At 37.7% G+C, this 16,961-nt stretch overlaps 1 protein-coding gene across 8 annotated transcripts in view; it reads right to left on the bottom strand.

Annotated features, from left to right (window-relative positions):
- LOC113433564 (cytochrome P450 2C5-like) overlaps positions 1-16,245 on the bottom strand; it is a 71,543-nt gene extending 55,298 nt beyond the window's left edge. The window contains exons 1-5 of one of the 8 annotated variants that reach the window (XM_087924731.1): positions 15,916-16,245; positions 6,011-6,218; positions 2,782-2,944; positions 1,678-1,827; positions 265-425 (exon numbers count right to left, since the gene is read on the bottom strand). In XM_087924731.1, the coding sequence (XP_087780857.1) occupies positions 265-425; positions 1,678-1,827; positions 2,782-2,944; positions 6,011-6,184 (648 nt within the window). In that variant the 5' untranslated portion in view covers positions 6,185-6,218; positions 15,916-16,245. Of the gene's footprint in view, positions 1-264; positions 426-1,677; positions 1,828-2,781; positions 2,945-6,010; positions 6,524-13,586; positions 13,654-14,717; positions 14,934-15,915 lie in introns of those variants that run through there. The other 7 variants (XM_087924732.1, XM_087924734.1, XM_087924733.1 and 4 more) reach the window with 7 other exon arrangements.
- Positions 16,246-16,961: the final 716 nt, after the last annotated feature.

Here is a 16,961-nt window from a genome sequence, read left to right as displayed (position 1 = left end):
TGGCAAATTAAGAAATGAGTAAGTACTAGAAAAAAGAAGAAAAGGAGTTATGGCTTTAATGGTCAGGGAAGAAAATGCTCCATAGGAAATAAAATCAGCTATGAGAGATGAACTGCCTCAGTCTCTCTGGATGTCTAGATTTAGCTTTTCCAGATCTGCAGTTCATCACATCTAGTTTTCACATTTTTTACTTCAGCATTTGCATTCCTGCTAGTAAAAATTCGGCTTCAAGATAGGAGGTGCAAAATATGATGAGTAACATACCATTCCTGTGAAGTTACTGCAGACTTTTAAAAGAGATTCCAGAGTTTTTTGGTTCTCTATGAATGTTTGATTTTGGTAATCAAATCGGTTGCCAAAGACAACTGCGCAGATTATATTAGAAACAGCATTTGTACATTTTCTTTTTGGTTCAAAAGGCTGCCCTGGAAGAAAGTTATAAATATTTATGAGCGAGATCAGAAAACTCGGAGCTTTCTTTCCACAGATCTCATTACAAACCTAGAATAAAAAAAATTCAGGTCATCTAAATCCTCCATGATCTATCTAGAATGACACAGTCCAAATGAGTAAATACCCTGGCATCCATTAAATATATGTTAAACTATATGAAAATTTATATAATCCTAAATCTCTTGTATCTGTAACTTCAGCTGAATGAAGCCCATTTAAAATATTTCACTATCAACCAAGATACCTTAAATGGGCTAACCTAGGATGTCAGGACCCATTACTCCTGTGGCAATAAAATTTAGGAAATGTCTTGCCATTTCAGCAATGCTGTGCTGCTGCTGCTGCCTCTGTGTTGCTGCAGTCCCATGATCCTCATTTACAGCATTTCCTGACACTTTCCATGGGGAAGCCTGGAAAGTTTGCAGGGAGAAAGTCAATGGGGATCATGTGATCATGGCTGATGGTGGGAGTGGAGCATTGGGTATGGACTTCTTCCTTCCTGGGAAGCTTGTAGGGAAGGTCGCAAGTTGCTGGGGTAAGTCTCCCACACCTACACGATCTCTGCCAAAGGATGGCCCAACTTATTCATGCTTAAAAATCTGTAATTACCCCCATTAAATGACTTCCTAGCATTTCTGATCTCTCAGCTGCTGCAGCCATAGTAAAATTTCACTACTTCTCGGTATGCTTGTAATTTTATGAAGCCAAGAGCTGACAGTGGGTAGAAAAGTATGGGAAACAGCTTGAAAGTTTTATATACTTCCCATCTGTATTTTTGTCTGTGCTCCTGAACACCAGCGTGAAAACAACATTGTCGCTGCCTATTTTTTCTTTATTTTGTGCACTTAAATGTAGAAGTGTGGTGGTGCAGTGGTTAGAATGCAGTACTGCAGGATACCTCTGCTGACTGCCAGCTGCTAGCAGTTTAGCAGTTTGAGTCTCACCAGGCCCAAGGTTGACTCAGCCTTCCATCCTTCCAAGGTGGGTAAAATGAGGACTCAGATTGTTGGGGGCAATATGCTGACACTGTAAACCACTTAGAGAGGGCTGTAAAGCACTGTGAAGCAGTATATAAGTCTAAGTGCTATTGCTATCGCTACTTGAGTTTCAACTCAAGATCTAATTTTCCTGTAACCTTGCATAATACAAAACTCCCTCTCGGCTTCTTTTTACAAATGAAATTATTCTTCTGCAGAAGAACTGCTTTAGGCTTTTTTGGAGAACCTTGAATGCTGCCCACTTCCTCCACTAGACAAAGGGCTTCCTCCTGCACTCTTTCGGACATCTGTTTCTTCCCCATCCCAAAATTTCTCAAGGTAGACAGCATAAAATGTCTCCTCTCCTTCCAGTTTCTCTCATCATCAGTGGCCAGACCTAAAACCAAAGACATGGGGAGGGGGGGAGCATGATTGTCAGTTTTCAGCTTTTGAGAAATAGCATGTTTCAATATAAACAATGGTTATAAACACTTTCCTCCTTCAGATCTTTGTCTGTCCGCTAGTTGTCATAGGTCACTGCATTGCAATAAATTATAGATCACAAAATCTTCTCTCCCTACTCTCAAGAAAGCACAACTGGCAGCTTGAAATACTAATTAGCCAATACAGTTTCCATTTATTTATTTATTCATTCATTTTCAATTTATGTCAATTTATCTCAAAGATTTATTCTGAGCAAAGATAAAGATAACACAACTGCAATGACAATTATAAAATTTAAAATATGTAGTAGCTGAGAAAAATATATTTTCGTAGTCATTATTATAACCAAGAGGTGAAAGCCTTTACAAACTGGTGGGATTCAAAAAAATGTACTACCGGTTCTGTGGGCATGGCTTGGTTAGCGTGGCTTGGTGGGCATGGCAGCAGAAGGATACTGCAAAATCTCCATTCACACCCCACTCCAGGGGGAAGATTACCACCGCTTCTCTGAAATACTCAAAATTTCTGCTACTGGTTCTCCAGAACTGGCCAGAACCTGCTGAATACCACCTCTGCTTCACATACTCAGGGCCCCAATTCTGACTTAATTTTCAACAATAGCCTACATGGCACATCAGCTAAAAAAGTCTTATTTGAAAAACTATTTCTGGCTCTCTTTCCAAAGAACCAAGTAGAAATAAGTGCTCTCTCCCTCCCTCCTTTCCCTCCTTCCCCCTCTCTCTCCAGATGATACAGCTTTATTCTCTCTCCTACAACTGTGACCAAATTAACATTTCTGCAAAATCATCTTTCAAAACTTTCTAGACCTTAACAGCATAATTTAAAATGCACATAGTAGGTTTCAAAGAAAAAAGGAGAGCAAATAAGAAAGTACAACAATACCAACTTTGATTATGGAATATTCGCTCAATGGTGGGCAAAATATTACGTCCACCAAATTCTTCTGCATGATCTATCAAAGCCTCTTTTATCATCTCATATCCACAGAGCACAACCAAAGGTTTTGATCCAATCCAGATGGTAAAGATAGGACCATACTGTCCAATAAGCTAAAGGTAGAATTAAATGAAAATCTAGTTAATTAGCTGATGACCCATGTTGGAGTGAAATTTTTCCTAAGTACGTTTGAAGTACATTTTAAATTATTGCAGAGAAATCTTCAAAATGTTTAAGGAAAGTTCCAAGAATTCTTAACATCCACAAATATGATTAGATTTCAGAACATTTTAGGTGTCTACTATTTTGTGGGATATGGCTAATAATATGAGGTTTATATAAAATGTAATTGCTTTTAAAATAATAACAGAAAAAGAAAAAAGAAAAAGAAACAAAGCATAAAATTACATATACTATCAAAAAATACAAAACAAGTGGTTTAAAACTAAGTGAAAAATACAGCATGTTTGACTTTTATGTTCAGCATTGAATTAAATATCATAGTTCACATAGAATTGCACCTGCGGTATGTGATAAAACAGGTGTCAACTTCAAATCGAACCTGGCAAGAAGCCATTTTTCTATTCCTCAGTTGCGACAAAGAATAGGGAGGGGAAAGGAGGATGAAATGCATTGCTAGACAAAACACAGAACTTTCTCGTATGAACCAAGTTGGTGGATAGATATGGAGAGGAGTGCCTGGAAAGTCCAGCAATGTGACCTGTGATTTTTGGGAGGGAGTTATTTCCTATTTTAATTATACTAAAACCATGGGAAACGTTTAGAGTTGGTTTTGCATTTGATCGTGGCAATATGATGCATTCAATAAAAAAGTTATTTGAGGAAGTTCCTAGCCTCAGAGTTCTAGTTCGCTTGGGTTAGTTAGTCAGAATCTTGACATGAAGTTTGGTTGCATTTGTGACATACAAGACAAAAGTACCAAAATTCCCTAGAACTGTTTTTATCACAGTCAAGGAATTTTACAAGTGGCATAAGTATGATAATCTAATCCAGTGGTCCCCAACCTTTTTTGTACCAGGGACCAGTTTCACACAGAAACACTTTTTCAAGGACCGGCGGGGGGGACACTTTTTCAGGGAGGAGGGAGGGGAGGAGTCCGAGTTTGGTGGTTTGCTTGCAGACGCTTCATTACCTGACTAGATAACATCTGATGTTGTTACCTAGTCGGGTAATAAAATGTCTGCCAGCAAACCACCAAGTTCAGGGAGGCTCAGGACAAGTCCCTGCAGGATGGCTGAGAAGCCCTGCCTCCCTCAGCCTCATCCCTCAGGTGTCTCCCTCCCTCCCTCAGCCTTATCCCTCAGGTGTCTGCCTCGTTCCTCTCTCAGTCTCTCTCTCGCTCCTCCACCAGCCCAGGAAGAAACTGCTTCAAAGAAGCCAGCAGGGTGGCTTTTCCTGTCGGTGCAGCTCCTCTGAACCGCCCATTCACCCCCACCCTGCTGCCCGCGGTTCAATCCAGTGCTCTGTTCTGCCTGCCTGTCTTTGTTTCTGGTTGTTTCGGAGCAGCTTCGGCTGAGTAAAAGAGGCAAATAGTTATTATTCTCAGCCAAAGCTACTCCGAAACAACCAGAAATGAAGGCAGGCAGGCAGGCAGAATGGAGCACTGGATTGAACCGCGGGCAGCGGGGTGGGAGTGAACGGGTGCTTTGGAGGAGCTGCGCCGACAGGAAAAGCCACCCTGCCGGCTTCTTTGAAGCAGTTTCTTCCTGGGCTGGTGGAGGAGCGAGAGACCGACTGAGAGAGGAATGAGGTGGGAGGAAACCGAAGCCGCTGAGCCGGAGAGCAGGACAGGCTTTGGTTGCTTCCTCCCTCCCCTTCTTTCATTTGTGTCCTTGATCCCTGATCCCAGCAGCATTCACCGAAGGCGAAGAAAGCCGCCATTTTTATTTTATTTTTATTTTCTTTGCGGCCCAGTACCAAATAATCCACGGACCGGTACAGGTCCACGGCCCGGTGGTTGGGGACCCCTGATATAATCTATTTCTTCAATTTATTATATAGATCTATATGAAATCTACAACTAGCCAACACTATAAAGGATACTAGACATCAATAATTACGGGTCCAACCACAATAAAAATAAAAGCTCAAGAGCATGAGTGAATGAAATGAAATATTCACACACATACACACTGTGTATTTGTGAGGAAGACCAAGACTAAGATGGATGTAGAGTTAAGATGGTCTGATCTTATAGAGTAGAGAATAAAAGTACAGACTTATGTTTAAATGAAATGGCAGCACCATTTGTTAGAAAGTGTTAATTGGTGCTCGATTAGACGATAGATATAGGAGACAGGAGACAGAGATAGAGATGATAGAGACAGAGATGATAGAGACAGAGAAAGGTAGATAAGAGAGATACAGACAGACAATCATTAGTGACAAGGATGGCTCTTGGGAAAAATGAACCTGGAAGAAACGGAAAAAAGTGAAAGTAAAGCAATTGTTAAGAAGGTGTACATTTCTTATATAAAATCCTGAAAGAAAGCAAAAGCAAAAATACTTTGTTTCACTGTTTCTGGTATCATTAGCCTTCTTTCACTCTTCACGCTAGTAAGCTGAACTAAACTTTCCAAGTGACCAAACTTTGCCTGTTACAGCTTTCTATTTTGACCAAACTCCAATCAACCTCAAAGAAAACTATTAGCTGTCCATTGTCTTACAATTCATCACCTTTCAATTTTAAGTAAGTATTATGCTTTGCTATTTTGTAGCTCCCATTATATTTATATTCACTAGATTTATATTCACTAGATGGCAGCAAAGAATTTCTGTATGTTTTTATTGCCATCATTAGTGATTATCCATAGTTTTACAAACTATATAAGGTACTCTTTAGTGTTTGGTTAGCTAGCACAGAAGGTGTGTTTGCATTTCAACAAACTGGGATCAAGCAGGATGGCTAGAGGAGGAAGAGATTTCATTGAGTTTGATGCTAATTCAAAGGAAATAAATTTGAGGCCAGACATTTAATTTTCTAAAACTCTTATTATTACTAATTATACCTTTTACCAAATGTTATGCTTTTATCAGGTTGCTACAAAGCAATTCCATGCTAAAATACCTGCTGAAAAAACATATATGAATGCTCAACACCTCCAACTACTAAAACTAGACAAAGGAAGTAATATAGGTAGACTTGGAAGTAATTATACCTTTTTATAGGATTCATATAGAGGTAGTACATCTTGCTGCAAGAGATTTCCCAGAATAGGCCATGGAGTAGGTCCAGGGGGAAGCTGCCCTTTTTTCTTGTACATTTGGAAAGATGAGAAAAGGATAAAGAGTACACAGAGAAGAAGCAGAACTCCTGTCCATGTCAGCTCCATTCTTCTCTGAGTTCCTCTTGAAAAATCCAAGAAACTGTTTAAATGAGACAAGGTTGAAAGGAGGAGGCCTCCTGGACTCCCAATCATATCTAAAGTCCAGATCATCTCTAACCTTTCACCTAACTCCTTGTTTACTTTCTGCTTAACTTATTCTTTCACCTCAAGAAAAGTTACTTATCAACATTTATAACTTCTACCTGTAGGCAGAAATAAGTTCTTGTTTCTGTATTTTGGGGAAGGAGGTATTGGTTGAAAACTGAAACATTTGCCTTTTATGTAGGTGAAGAGTCTTTCAGGAAAAAAAATGGCAACTACCTGTGCATAGGACATTTTTAACAAAAAAATATGTAGTTAATTTGATTGTGCCATTTAGAATTAAAAGTTCTCTCACAAGTCAATTTTTTTTAAATAAATTTTATTGATTTTACAATTGAAACAAACCAAAACACATACATAAATGAAAGAGAGAAAAAGAAGAAAGGGAGAAGAAAATAGAAAGAAAAAAATAGAAAACAATTAAAAACATTCTGATCGTCAACAGTTTGACAATGTTAGACCTCTTTTTTATCCTTATTTTATGCCATATACACACACCTAATCCTTACATATATCTGTGTATCACTACTATGGATTTATCCTATCCTCTTTTGCCTTTTAATGTGAAGTCTATCTTTGGTCTATCCATTTGTACCAGCAGTTCCAGATGTTGTAGTATATTGAAGTGTCTTTATTTTTTAATACCAAAGTTAATTTGTCCATTTCTGCACAACTTGAAATTTTTTGAATGGTCATCTCCTCTGATGGAACATGAGGTTGCTTCCAACATTGTGCAAAAGCCAATCTGGGCACTGTCAAAATGTGTATTATTATATATTTCACTTTTTTTGATATTTGTTTATCAAACATCACTAACAGAAAGGACTCTGGTTTGAATTTGATCTGTTCTCTTGTCATTTCTTCCAGCTAATTTCTAATTTTCTGCCAATATTTGTGAGCTTCTGTACAGGACCACCACATATGGAAAAGAGTTCCCTCTTTTTTTTTTTTTTTTTTTTGCATTTCCAGAAATTCAGACTCATATTGGGGTGCATCTTCACTAATCTCGAAGGAGGAAGGTGCCATCTATAAAACATTTTATAGGCATTTTCTTTGTATGCTACCGATTTTGTAATTTTATTATTTCTACCCCAGACCTTTTCCCATTCTGTTATGGTGATGCTACGTCCTATCATGTTCCCTTTTACAATTTCTTCTTCTAATTCTACTTCTAATAAGTAATTATAAAATTTTGTTTTGTCTTTTTTGCTTTGATCCTAATAAAATTTTATCTAGTTGCTGGAGTTTATTGTTAATTCCAAATTCTTTCTTGTCCTGTTTATATCTACTTTGAATTTGAAGATATGCCTACTGATCAATTTTTAGTCCCCGCTCTTGAAGTTCTTGCCATGATTTCCAATTTCCTTGTGTATCCAATAGGTCCTTATATTTAATCATTTTAGTGATATCCAGATTATTTGAGTGAATCATCGCCTCCATTGTTGAAATTTTTAAATAGTGTTTTTTCCGTATTTTCTTCCAGTTAGTTAATAACGAGTCTCTGATTAGGTGTCTGTGAAAATATTTCTGGCTAGTTTTCCCTCCATCCCATAAAAAAGCATGCCACCCCCTCTGCAAGTCATGGCCTTCTAAGAATAATATTATCTTATTGGTTAAATTCACCCATTCCTTCAACCATACTAAAGAGGCTGCACTATAATACAACTCCCAATTTGGAAGTGCCAGCCCTTCCCTGCTCTTCATATCCTGCATTGCCTTTAAATTTATTCTAGGTTTTTTCCCTTGCCAGATAAATTTTATAGTTATTTTATTAAGTTCTTCAAAAAAAATTGTGTACTTTGATTGGGATTGTCTGAAATATATATAGGAATTTTGGAAGAATATTCATTTTAATAGCAGTAATCCTGCCTAATAATGAAAGTTGCAGCTTTCCCCATGTTTCTAAATTATTCTTTACCTGTTGCATCAATTTATCATAATTATTTTCCTTAAGTGTCTTACAATGTGCCGTCAACCATATTCCTAAGTATTTAACTTTCTTTATCACTTATATTCCCATAACTTCTTCTAGTTCTATTTTCTGTTTTTCTGTTAAATTTTTAGTCATTAATTTTGTTTTCTTCCTATTAATTTTAAGTCCTGCTACTGCTCCAAATTGTTCTAATTCATTCATCAATTGTTGTCCTCTTTCTATTGGTTCCTCAATGAAAAAAATCATATCATCCGCAAACGCTTGCAGCTTATATTCTTCTTTCTTAAACTTTAATCCTTTTATGTCTGGTTTCTGTCTAATTCGCATTAGTAATGCTTCTAATGATAATATGAACAGCAGAGGTGAGAGTGGGCAGCCTTGTCTGACTCCTTTTTCTATTTTTATTGGGTGGGTATGTTCCCTGTTTATTATAATATTAGCCTTTTGTGTATCATAAATGGTTGTTATAATATTTTCAAATTTGGTGCCTAAATTCATTTTAATTTTTAATTTTTTTGGATTAAAAAGTGCCAATTTAAATTATCGAAGGCCTTCTCTGCATCTAAAAAAGATAAGTGCAATTTGTTTTTCGGGGTGGGCTTCGTAAAATTCTAAGACATCTACCCTGTTTCTCCAACAATATGGCCTCCCCCAATAGGAAGTCCCAGCATGTTTTAGAGGCATGAAATGAAATTAAGCCCCTCCCCCCAAATTAAGGACTATATTAAAACTTGTGAAATGGAGGGAATGGTGGGGGGGCTTGCCCTTAGGGAGTACTTTTGTTGCACACCCAGATATGGTGCTGCCTGCGTTGACCCCAATACGAAGAGCCCCACCAACGCCGAGGTCAACATCCAAGCCATCGCCACCCGCCCATCCGAAGATGCAAGGGGGGGAAATTAAGTCACCCCCAAAAAGACGGCCTAGCCATTTTTTTCGGGGCTCAAAAAAATAAAAATAAGGCCGGCCTTATTATATGAGAAACACAGTAGTACTATTCTTAAGTTGTTCCTGATTTGTCTGGTTGGGAGAAATCCATTTTGATCTTCATATATATATGCTTATTTAACATTCTTTTTAGTCTACTTGCTATAATAGAAGTGAATATTTTGTAATCAGTACTTAACAGTGAAATTGGCCTATAATTATGTATATATCAGGGATCCAAATCCTCCTTCGGGATCAACAAAATCAATGCCCCCCTCCATGAGTCCGGCATCCTGGCTGCCAATAAGACGTCATTAAAAACTTCCACCATAAGAGGTCCTATTTGTTCTGCTATTGCCTTGTACAGCTCCCCTGGAATCCCATCTGGTCCTGGGGATTTATTGTTTTTCTGGTTCTCTATTGCTGATTTCAATTCAAACCAAGTAATGTCTTTGTTTAATAATTCTTCCATTTCTTCCCCAATTGCTTTATCCTTCACTTCATCTAAATAGTTTCTTATTCTATCTTCATTAACTTCTTCCTTTTTATATAACTCTTCAAAATACTTATGGGCAATTTCTGTTTTCTGTTCTATTCCTGTTGTATATCCCCCTTTCCATCTATTAGCTGGTATATCAATCTCTTTTCTTTCCTTTTTTTTAGTCTATATGATAGCCATCTCCCTGACTTATTAGCATGCTCAAAATAAGTTTGTCTAGTTGTATTCAAATTTATAATCATTCTCTCTTGTTCAATTAAATTCAATTTATGTTTAGTTATTATTATCTGATTTTGCAATTTTGAATCCTTTGGGGTACTCTGTAATTGAGTTTCTAATTCCTTAATTTTTTGTTGTAATTTGTTTTGCTGGGCGTATTTTTCCTTATATCTCTTGGCATTATAAGAGATTGTTATACCTTTTATTACTGTCTTCATTGTATCCCAAATGTTTTGTTTTGCAGTTGCTCCATTATCATTTTCCTTTAAGAAATAATTTAATTCCTCCTTGAGTTTGTTGGTGTATTCTTTTTCTCTTATTAACTGAATATTTAACATCCATCTTTTCTTGGGTTTTTCCCTACCCTTCCATATTATCTGAATTGGATTGTGATCTGCCCATTCATTAGGTAAAATTTCAATCCCTTTTATCTCATTTGCTATTTCCCCATTCATCCATGCCATATCAATTCGTGTCCATATTCGATGAGGATTTTAATAGAATGTAAATGGTTTTTTCTTGGGATGTAATCTTCTCCATATATCAATCAAATTTAACTCCTTCATCATTTCCATACATATCTTGGGAAGCTCTCTTTTCCACCCTTTGTTCTTCCCCCGCATTAAGTGCGGTCTTTTTGATAATCAGCAATAGAATTAAAGTCTCCTATGATACAAATATTTCTTTTTTCCAGTCCTACTATTTTTCCAGAAAGATGCTTAAAAAACTCTTTTTGATCTCCATTCGGAGCGTACATTACCACTAAGAGAATTGGGATGACATTAATCCAGATCTGCAAAACCAGAGTTCTTCCCTCAGAATCCGACCATATTAAATCTGCTTTCAAATCCTCTTTAACATATACTGCAATCCCTTTCCTTTTCCCCATGCCTGCTGGTGCAGTAAATAGCTTCCCTAATTTCAGACATTCTAGGTATTTTTCATCTGTTTTCTTTATATGAGTTTCTTGTAGGCATATTATATCAGCATTTTGTTTGATTAGTTTAGCTATTATCCTTTTCCTTTTTATCATCGAGTTTAAACCATTTATATTAATTGATAGTAGTTTCTTTTCTTCTTCCATTTAATTAATTCTGTTTCGCCTCTTTGTCTTGTAATGGGTCCGGTCTCTCCTTGTGCCTGAAGATGTGTCCTGCTTTCTTTTCTCTCCTGATGTAGATGAGTATTTCCTTGATTTCCTAAAGTTCCATCTCTGTTCTTATGATAGCCTTGATCTTCCTGGGAGTTTGTTTCCAGTTCCTCCTTACTGCTCTGGTCTTCCGGATCTACCAATCGCTCATAAAATTTCTGGGCCTTTTCCATTGAGTCTATTTTAAATTTCCTTTCATTCCAAAAAATGAACATCCCCTCTGGGATTAGCCATTTAAATACGATTCTTTTCTGATTTAGGTAAGCTGCTAAGAACTTGTAGTCTCGTCTTTGTTCTCTTACTCTTCTTGGTATTTGTTTGAGAATCAAGACTTCTTTACCTTTATACGTGATTGTTTCATCTCTTGACATCCTATATATGATATCCCGGACACTCCTTCTTGCTAATAGTATGTGGACTTCTCTTGGGCATTTGTGGCGTCTTGCATAATAAGTGCTAATCCTGTAAACTTCATCAAACTCCCTTAAGATGTCATCTTTATCCTTTTCCAATAGTCCAGCCAATATTCCTGCCATTACTTGTTCCAGGTCTTCTTTGGATTCCACTACATTTTGGAATCTCAAGTATGTAGCAGCCTTGTCCATTTCTAGGTAGACCAGTGAGTCCTCCATTTCTTTACTCACATTCTTTAATTCTTCATCTACCCTTTCTAATTTCCTTTCGATTTGTTCAGTCCTTTTCTCTATCTCTTTTATTGCTGCTTCAAGTCAGTTTAAACTCCATTATGGCTGAGAGAAAAGAGACGCAGTGACTCAATGGCTAAGACGCTGAGCTTGTTGATCAGAAAGGTCAACAGTTTGGTGGTTTGAATCGCTAGCACCACTTAATGGAGTGAGCTCCCGTTACTTGTCCCAGCTTTTGCCAACCTAGTAGTTCAAAAGCATGTAAAAATGCAAGTAGGGACCATTTTGGTGGGAAGGTAACAGCATTGCATGCATCTTCGACATTTAGTCATGCCAGCCACCTGATCACAGAAACATCTCCAGACAGCGCTGGCTCTTTGGCTTTGTAACAGAGGTGAGCACTGCCCCCTAAAGCTGGAAATGACTAGCACATATGTGTGAGGGGAACCTTTACCTTTACCTATGACTAAGAGGGGAAGTGCCTGTGGGAATGGTAGTGAGTAATTCAAACATCTCTGATAAAACAAGTGGCAATACCAGTATTTAGATTCATAGGCTCTGTAATATTGAATTTTACACACAAATGGGGGTGAGGGACATGGGCCACATAGTTTTAGTATTTCTCTAGCACTAGTTTTAGTATTTCTAAGCCTTAAAACCTAATTACATGAATAGGGCAGTGAGTCACTTGTGAATGTGTGACTAGTCCTGCTCAAGGTTACCCAAGTTCTCCTTCCAAGGAGTTTCAACAAAATCTACTTCTTTCTCTTCTTATTTAAGTGTAACTGTAATCTTGGAATGGAAATTCCTTCACATTACAGTTCATTCTAAACAATCCATCTTCTTTGAGGAGTATCGTATTGTTTCTAGAAAATCCTCAAGAAACAAACCCTCCGGTAACAGCCTCCTCACTACCAGGGGAAGGATAAACAGGAAAGCTGGGTCAATAAATGAGAAAGCAGCAGCCATCCAGGACTACACCCTTTGGAGGAGCTCAGTCACCTCTGTCTCATTCACATTCACTGATTGGGAATTGCCCAGGTTTGAATGTTTGCTTTTGCAACCAAGGAACCCAATATCTCTGGAGATAACCAGTTTTGGCACATTAGCACAATTTTTAAATACTTTTGAAGGACAGCAATAGCACATTAAAACAGGGCTGCTTTTATACAATGCTTTGAAACATCAAATGGTTTCACAATAATAGCAGAACTTTCCAGGAATTCTTGAACTATTCTGTTCCTGTGTTATTGAAATTGGTGAGCAAAAAAAATTCAGCACAACATTTGCTCTGCAGCATCACAAGAGATTCTGAATCAATGAGGTAAAGTTCTCATCATTTATTATTTTCAATCTTTCCATTTTTATGTGAACATTTCCAGAAAGAATAAGATAAAAATCAGAATAAAGAGATTTCAGCATTTCTAGGCTGCTATTATTATGGTTCTTTAGCAAGTATCACCTTTCATTTTGAGTTGGGGGTTTAAGCAAGAGGATTTGATAAAGTCAAGACCTGCTCTTCTTCCTACAACCTTGATGAGGTATTCCAACATTTTGAGCCCATTCAGACTTTACACATGCTTGCAACTGGGCAGGCTTTGGAAATGATCCAGGACAGGTTTTGCAAGCGGTAGCAGGTGGCAGATTAAAAAATTCAAGTGGGAACTAAGTTATAACAGCAGTAGTAACAACAATAGCAGCAGCAATAACAAAAATAGGGATTCATTCGTTCTAACCCAATCAATATTTTGGACTTCTATCAACAGCCTCAACATCAGCCATTTTAGGTTACCTTGGGCTACGTTGCCCAAGTAAGGGTGGTAAACTATTAACAAGCCAGAACTACCCCACAGTAAAAACTCCCTGGTAAGAGAAAAGGAAGGGGAAAATATTGATAGAAAGCTTCCAGTCAGAGAGAACAGCAACCAACTCACCTCGCAAAGGAATTGTGATAAAGCCTCTCTGCAATATTTACTCTGGAGAACACCCTTTGGAGAGTAGCAGAACTTAAGTTCTGAGCAAGCGTATCTTGAACTTGTCACTTGGAGACAAAATTCTTGCTCAAGGATACCCTTGAAAGGATAATATGATTATTTTGACCAATAGACATCAACCCAAACCAAATCTCGGTTTTAACCTGAGCAGCTCCTGCTTTACTATGCAAATTAGGTTTTTCTAATCCACAGATGACAGACAGCCAATATGTATAATCCAGAGATGGCACATCTCACCAAATAGAGTGGGTACAAAGTATACTGAAACCTAATTTTACTACTAGTGTACAATAAGTATAAAATTATATTGAAGCTTTGCATATAGCTTCAACATGCTTACTGAACATTTCTGTGACAAATCCAGGATGTATTTCAAATACTTTCACCAAAACACAACAACAACAACAAAACTTTAGGGACTAATTAATTAGTTTTTTATTTATTTTTTTCAGCTTACGGGAAAGCATGGGTTTATATTTAATATCCAAGTTAGATCAATACTACTGGGTAGTTCTTAGCATGGTGTGGCTTCCATCCTTCCTTCCATCCTTGGGACCTGAGAAAAAGGAAGGATTGGGCAGTACCTTACAAGTGGCTCAGCATAACCGATGGAAAGGAAGGCAAGGTGACTGAAAAGAACTAGGAATGAAGAGTATCTTTTAAAAACATTTTTGATACAAAAATTCTTTGCCTTTTACGCACTATTTATTTAAATTTATTATAGCTACCCATTCTTGTTGATGGGGGGGGGGGGTTTACAAACAATAAAAACAATTAAAAGCATACCACCCCATAGGCAGCCTAGACCAAAATAATCAAACCATAACAAATCACACCAAACTGGAAACCGCACAAACACAACACTCCCCATTCGGAGACCAAAGTTTCAGAGGATGTTATACATATTTCCATGGGGGGAGTGGGGAGGTATAAAATGCCAGCTTCCCAGGTCCCATAAAATGACAATATTTAATAGAAGGGACCTGGAGCATGCTCATTCTTCCAGAATGCCCTTGCTGGGCAGAAACAGGCTGTAAATATTTAACAATTTGGTATAACATTGTGTCATACCTCCAGCCAGCCAATGAGCACCCAGGAGATTAGTATCAGGACCTTTTACCATGTTTGTCAAATTTGCAGGCATTCCAGAGCTGCTTTGTCTGCTAGGATTGCAATGCCTTTGTTAATGGGATGCTATCAGATTTCAGCAGCAGTTGAAAATGTTCTTAATTTGGAACAGAGACCAAAAGCAGATTCGTTAAGGGCAGCAAATCCGAGATGTGCTTTCAACTCAGCTAGCCAAGAATAATAGCAAATATCCTGGAGCATAACCACAAATTCTTACTCTCCTTTACAAACCACGTGCCCTGGAAACACTTTTTTAAAAAAAATTAAGAAGGAGGGATTTCACTTAACAGTGATTGCTGACAGAATGTTGCTGTTTCAGTTCTAGGATTGGAGGGAATTACGGAAGTTTGCTGCTGCCTCCTGCTGGACCTCTCTGTATGACTATAGAGTCAATGTTTTGCATCTTTTTGAGGAGAGAGGAAGTTTCCTAATTTTTATTATTGCCACCAATTCTCTCTCCTGTCAGAACAAATCATAATTTTAATGCAATCAGAACACATTCTGTCGTGCATAAAAGTAGTATTAGAAATATGCTTCTGTTTTATGCACAATGAATGCAAATTTAGAATACATCATTCTTCATTCTTTGCACTTGAACACATAGATCCCACTTGAAGGTCTTCCAGCAAACCTCATCTTAAATTTTCTAGTCAGGTTCATAATCCCTATAAAATCTTTCCCCATATTATATTTTCCTGCTTATATAAGCAGCCTCTTGCTTCACCTATCTCCCAGCCTCTGGGTTCATGCAATCCATTACTTTCTCCTTAGCAACACACACACACACGGACACACTCATTTAATATTACAACCTACAACTATAGTTGCCCCGCTTGGCAAAAGCTCATGGCTACATGAACAGATGGATAAAATTTATTTTTCTTCTATGTGTAACAGAAGATTTCAGGGGCTATGACAACAATATTATGAACATGACACTCTCTGTGTATTCCTGTTGAGTGTCTGGAGAGCACACGGAAAGGCTTACAGTGACAACAATCTGTTCCCAGTATTTCAAAGCTGACAGTGTAGTCCAGATCAATATTTTGGAAGACAGGTTAGCCAAAGAGATATGACGTGGAAACAGACATAGGTATTCATCATTGCTAGATAAACCACAAAAAACAAGAATTTTAGCTACCTAGTTTAGAGGAGATGGTTGAGGTTTGACATACTCAAAGTCAAGAGAGTAGGCAGCATGGTCAGCAATCTAATTATCATCTTCATTTTAGTATAACATGCTAACAAGGCCTTCTTGGTACTTCCTCACTCTTCTATACCCATAGCAACAGAGTGTATGCCAGCCTGATAGAAATTTCTTGTCATACAATCCTTGCCCTTTCTTTTCAAATATTAGATGGGGGAAGCAGACTTAAAGCAAAGATTATAGTCTATTCACAGGGGCATTATATCCCTGCTTTATTCATCCCTTCCCAGTCCTGTTTCCTTCTCTAATCTTCAGCTCTAATCTTCAACATGGTTACAGCCATAATAAACAGTATAAAGTTACTGAGTAACTGTGCAAATGTTGAAAGTAAACAGAGAGAAAACAAAGTTCAGTTTGTTGACCTGCTTAAATTATCCTTTAATTAATGGGTTACCCCATTCCATGAAATAGCTAATACTGTACGTATTTGTAGTGAATATTTGCCTGCTAATCTGTGACTATGTTGTCACTTTAAACCTAAGTGGCTAAACTGATTCCAACATTAAGAGTGTGAAAATTCAAGAGGGTGGGGAATTATAGCTCAAAACATGCCAAATTGGAAGAATTTCACAAGGGTTTCTTTCTCTTGACTGCTTGTATTTTATCATTATTTTACGAGGGCTATCCACAAAATAGATTACGTTTTAAGATAGAAAAAAAAAAGTGTAGGAAAATTTTTTTTATTACATACACTTGAAAGTGACACTTAAATACTACTTTTCAACATATTCACTGTACAAATTGAGGCACTTATCATAGCGGTGAACAAGCTTTGTAATTCCATTGTCATAAAATTCAGCCGCCTGAGATTTGAGCCAGTCAGTCACGCCCGCCCGCAGTTCCGCATTGTCGTCAAAGCGCTGTGTTCCAAGCCAGGTCCTCATCCTCAGAAACAAGTGGTAGTCGCTTGGTGCAAGATCGGGGCTGTAGGACGGATGAGGAAAAATCTCCCACTTGAAAGCATTCAGGACTTCTCGAGT

Source organism: Pseudonaja textilis, chromosome 2, assembly GCF_049901715.1.
Source record: "Pseudonaja textilis isolate UNSWEBS1 chromosome 2, rPseTex1.2, whole genome shotgun sequence".
Classification (NCBI taxonomy): Eukaryota; Metazoa; Chordata; class Lepidosauria; order Squamata; family Elapidae; genus Pseudonaja; species Pseudonaja textilis.
Note: the sequence above shows the minus strand (reverse complement) of the source record. Positions and strands in the feature narration are given on the sequence as shown.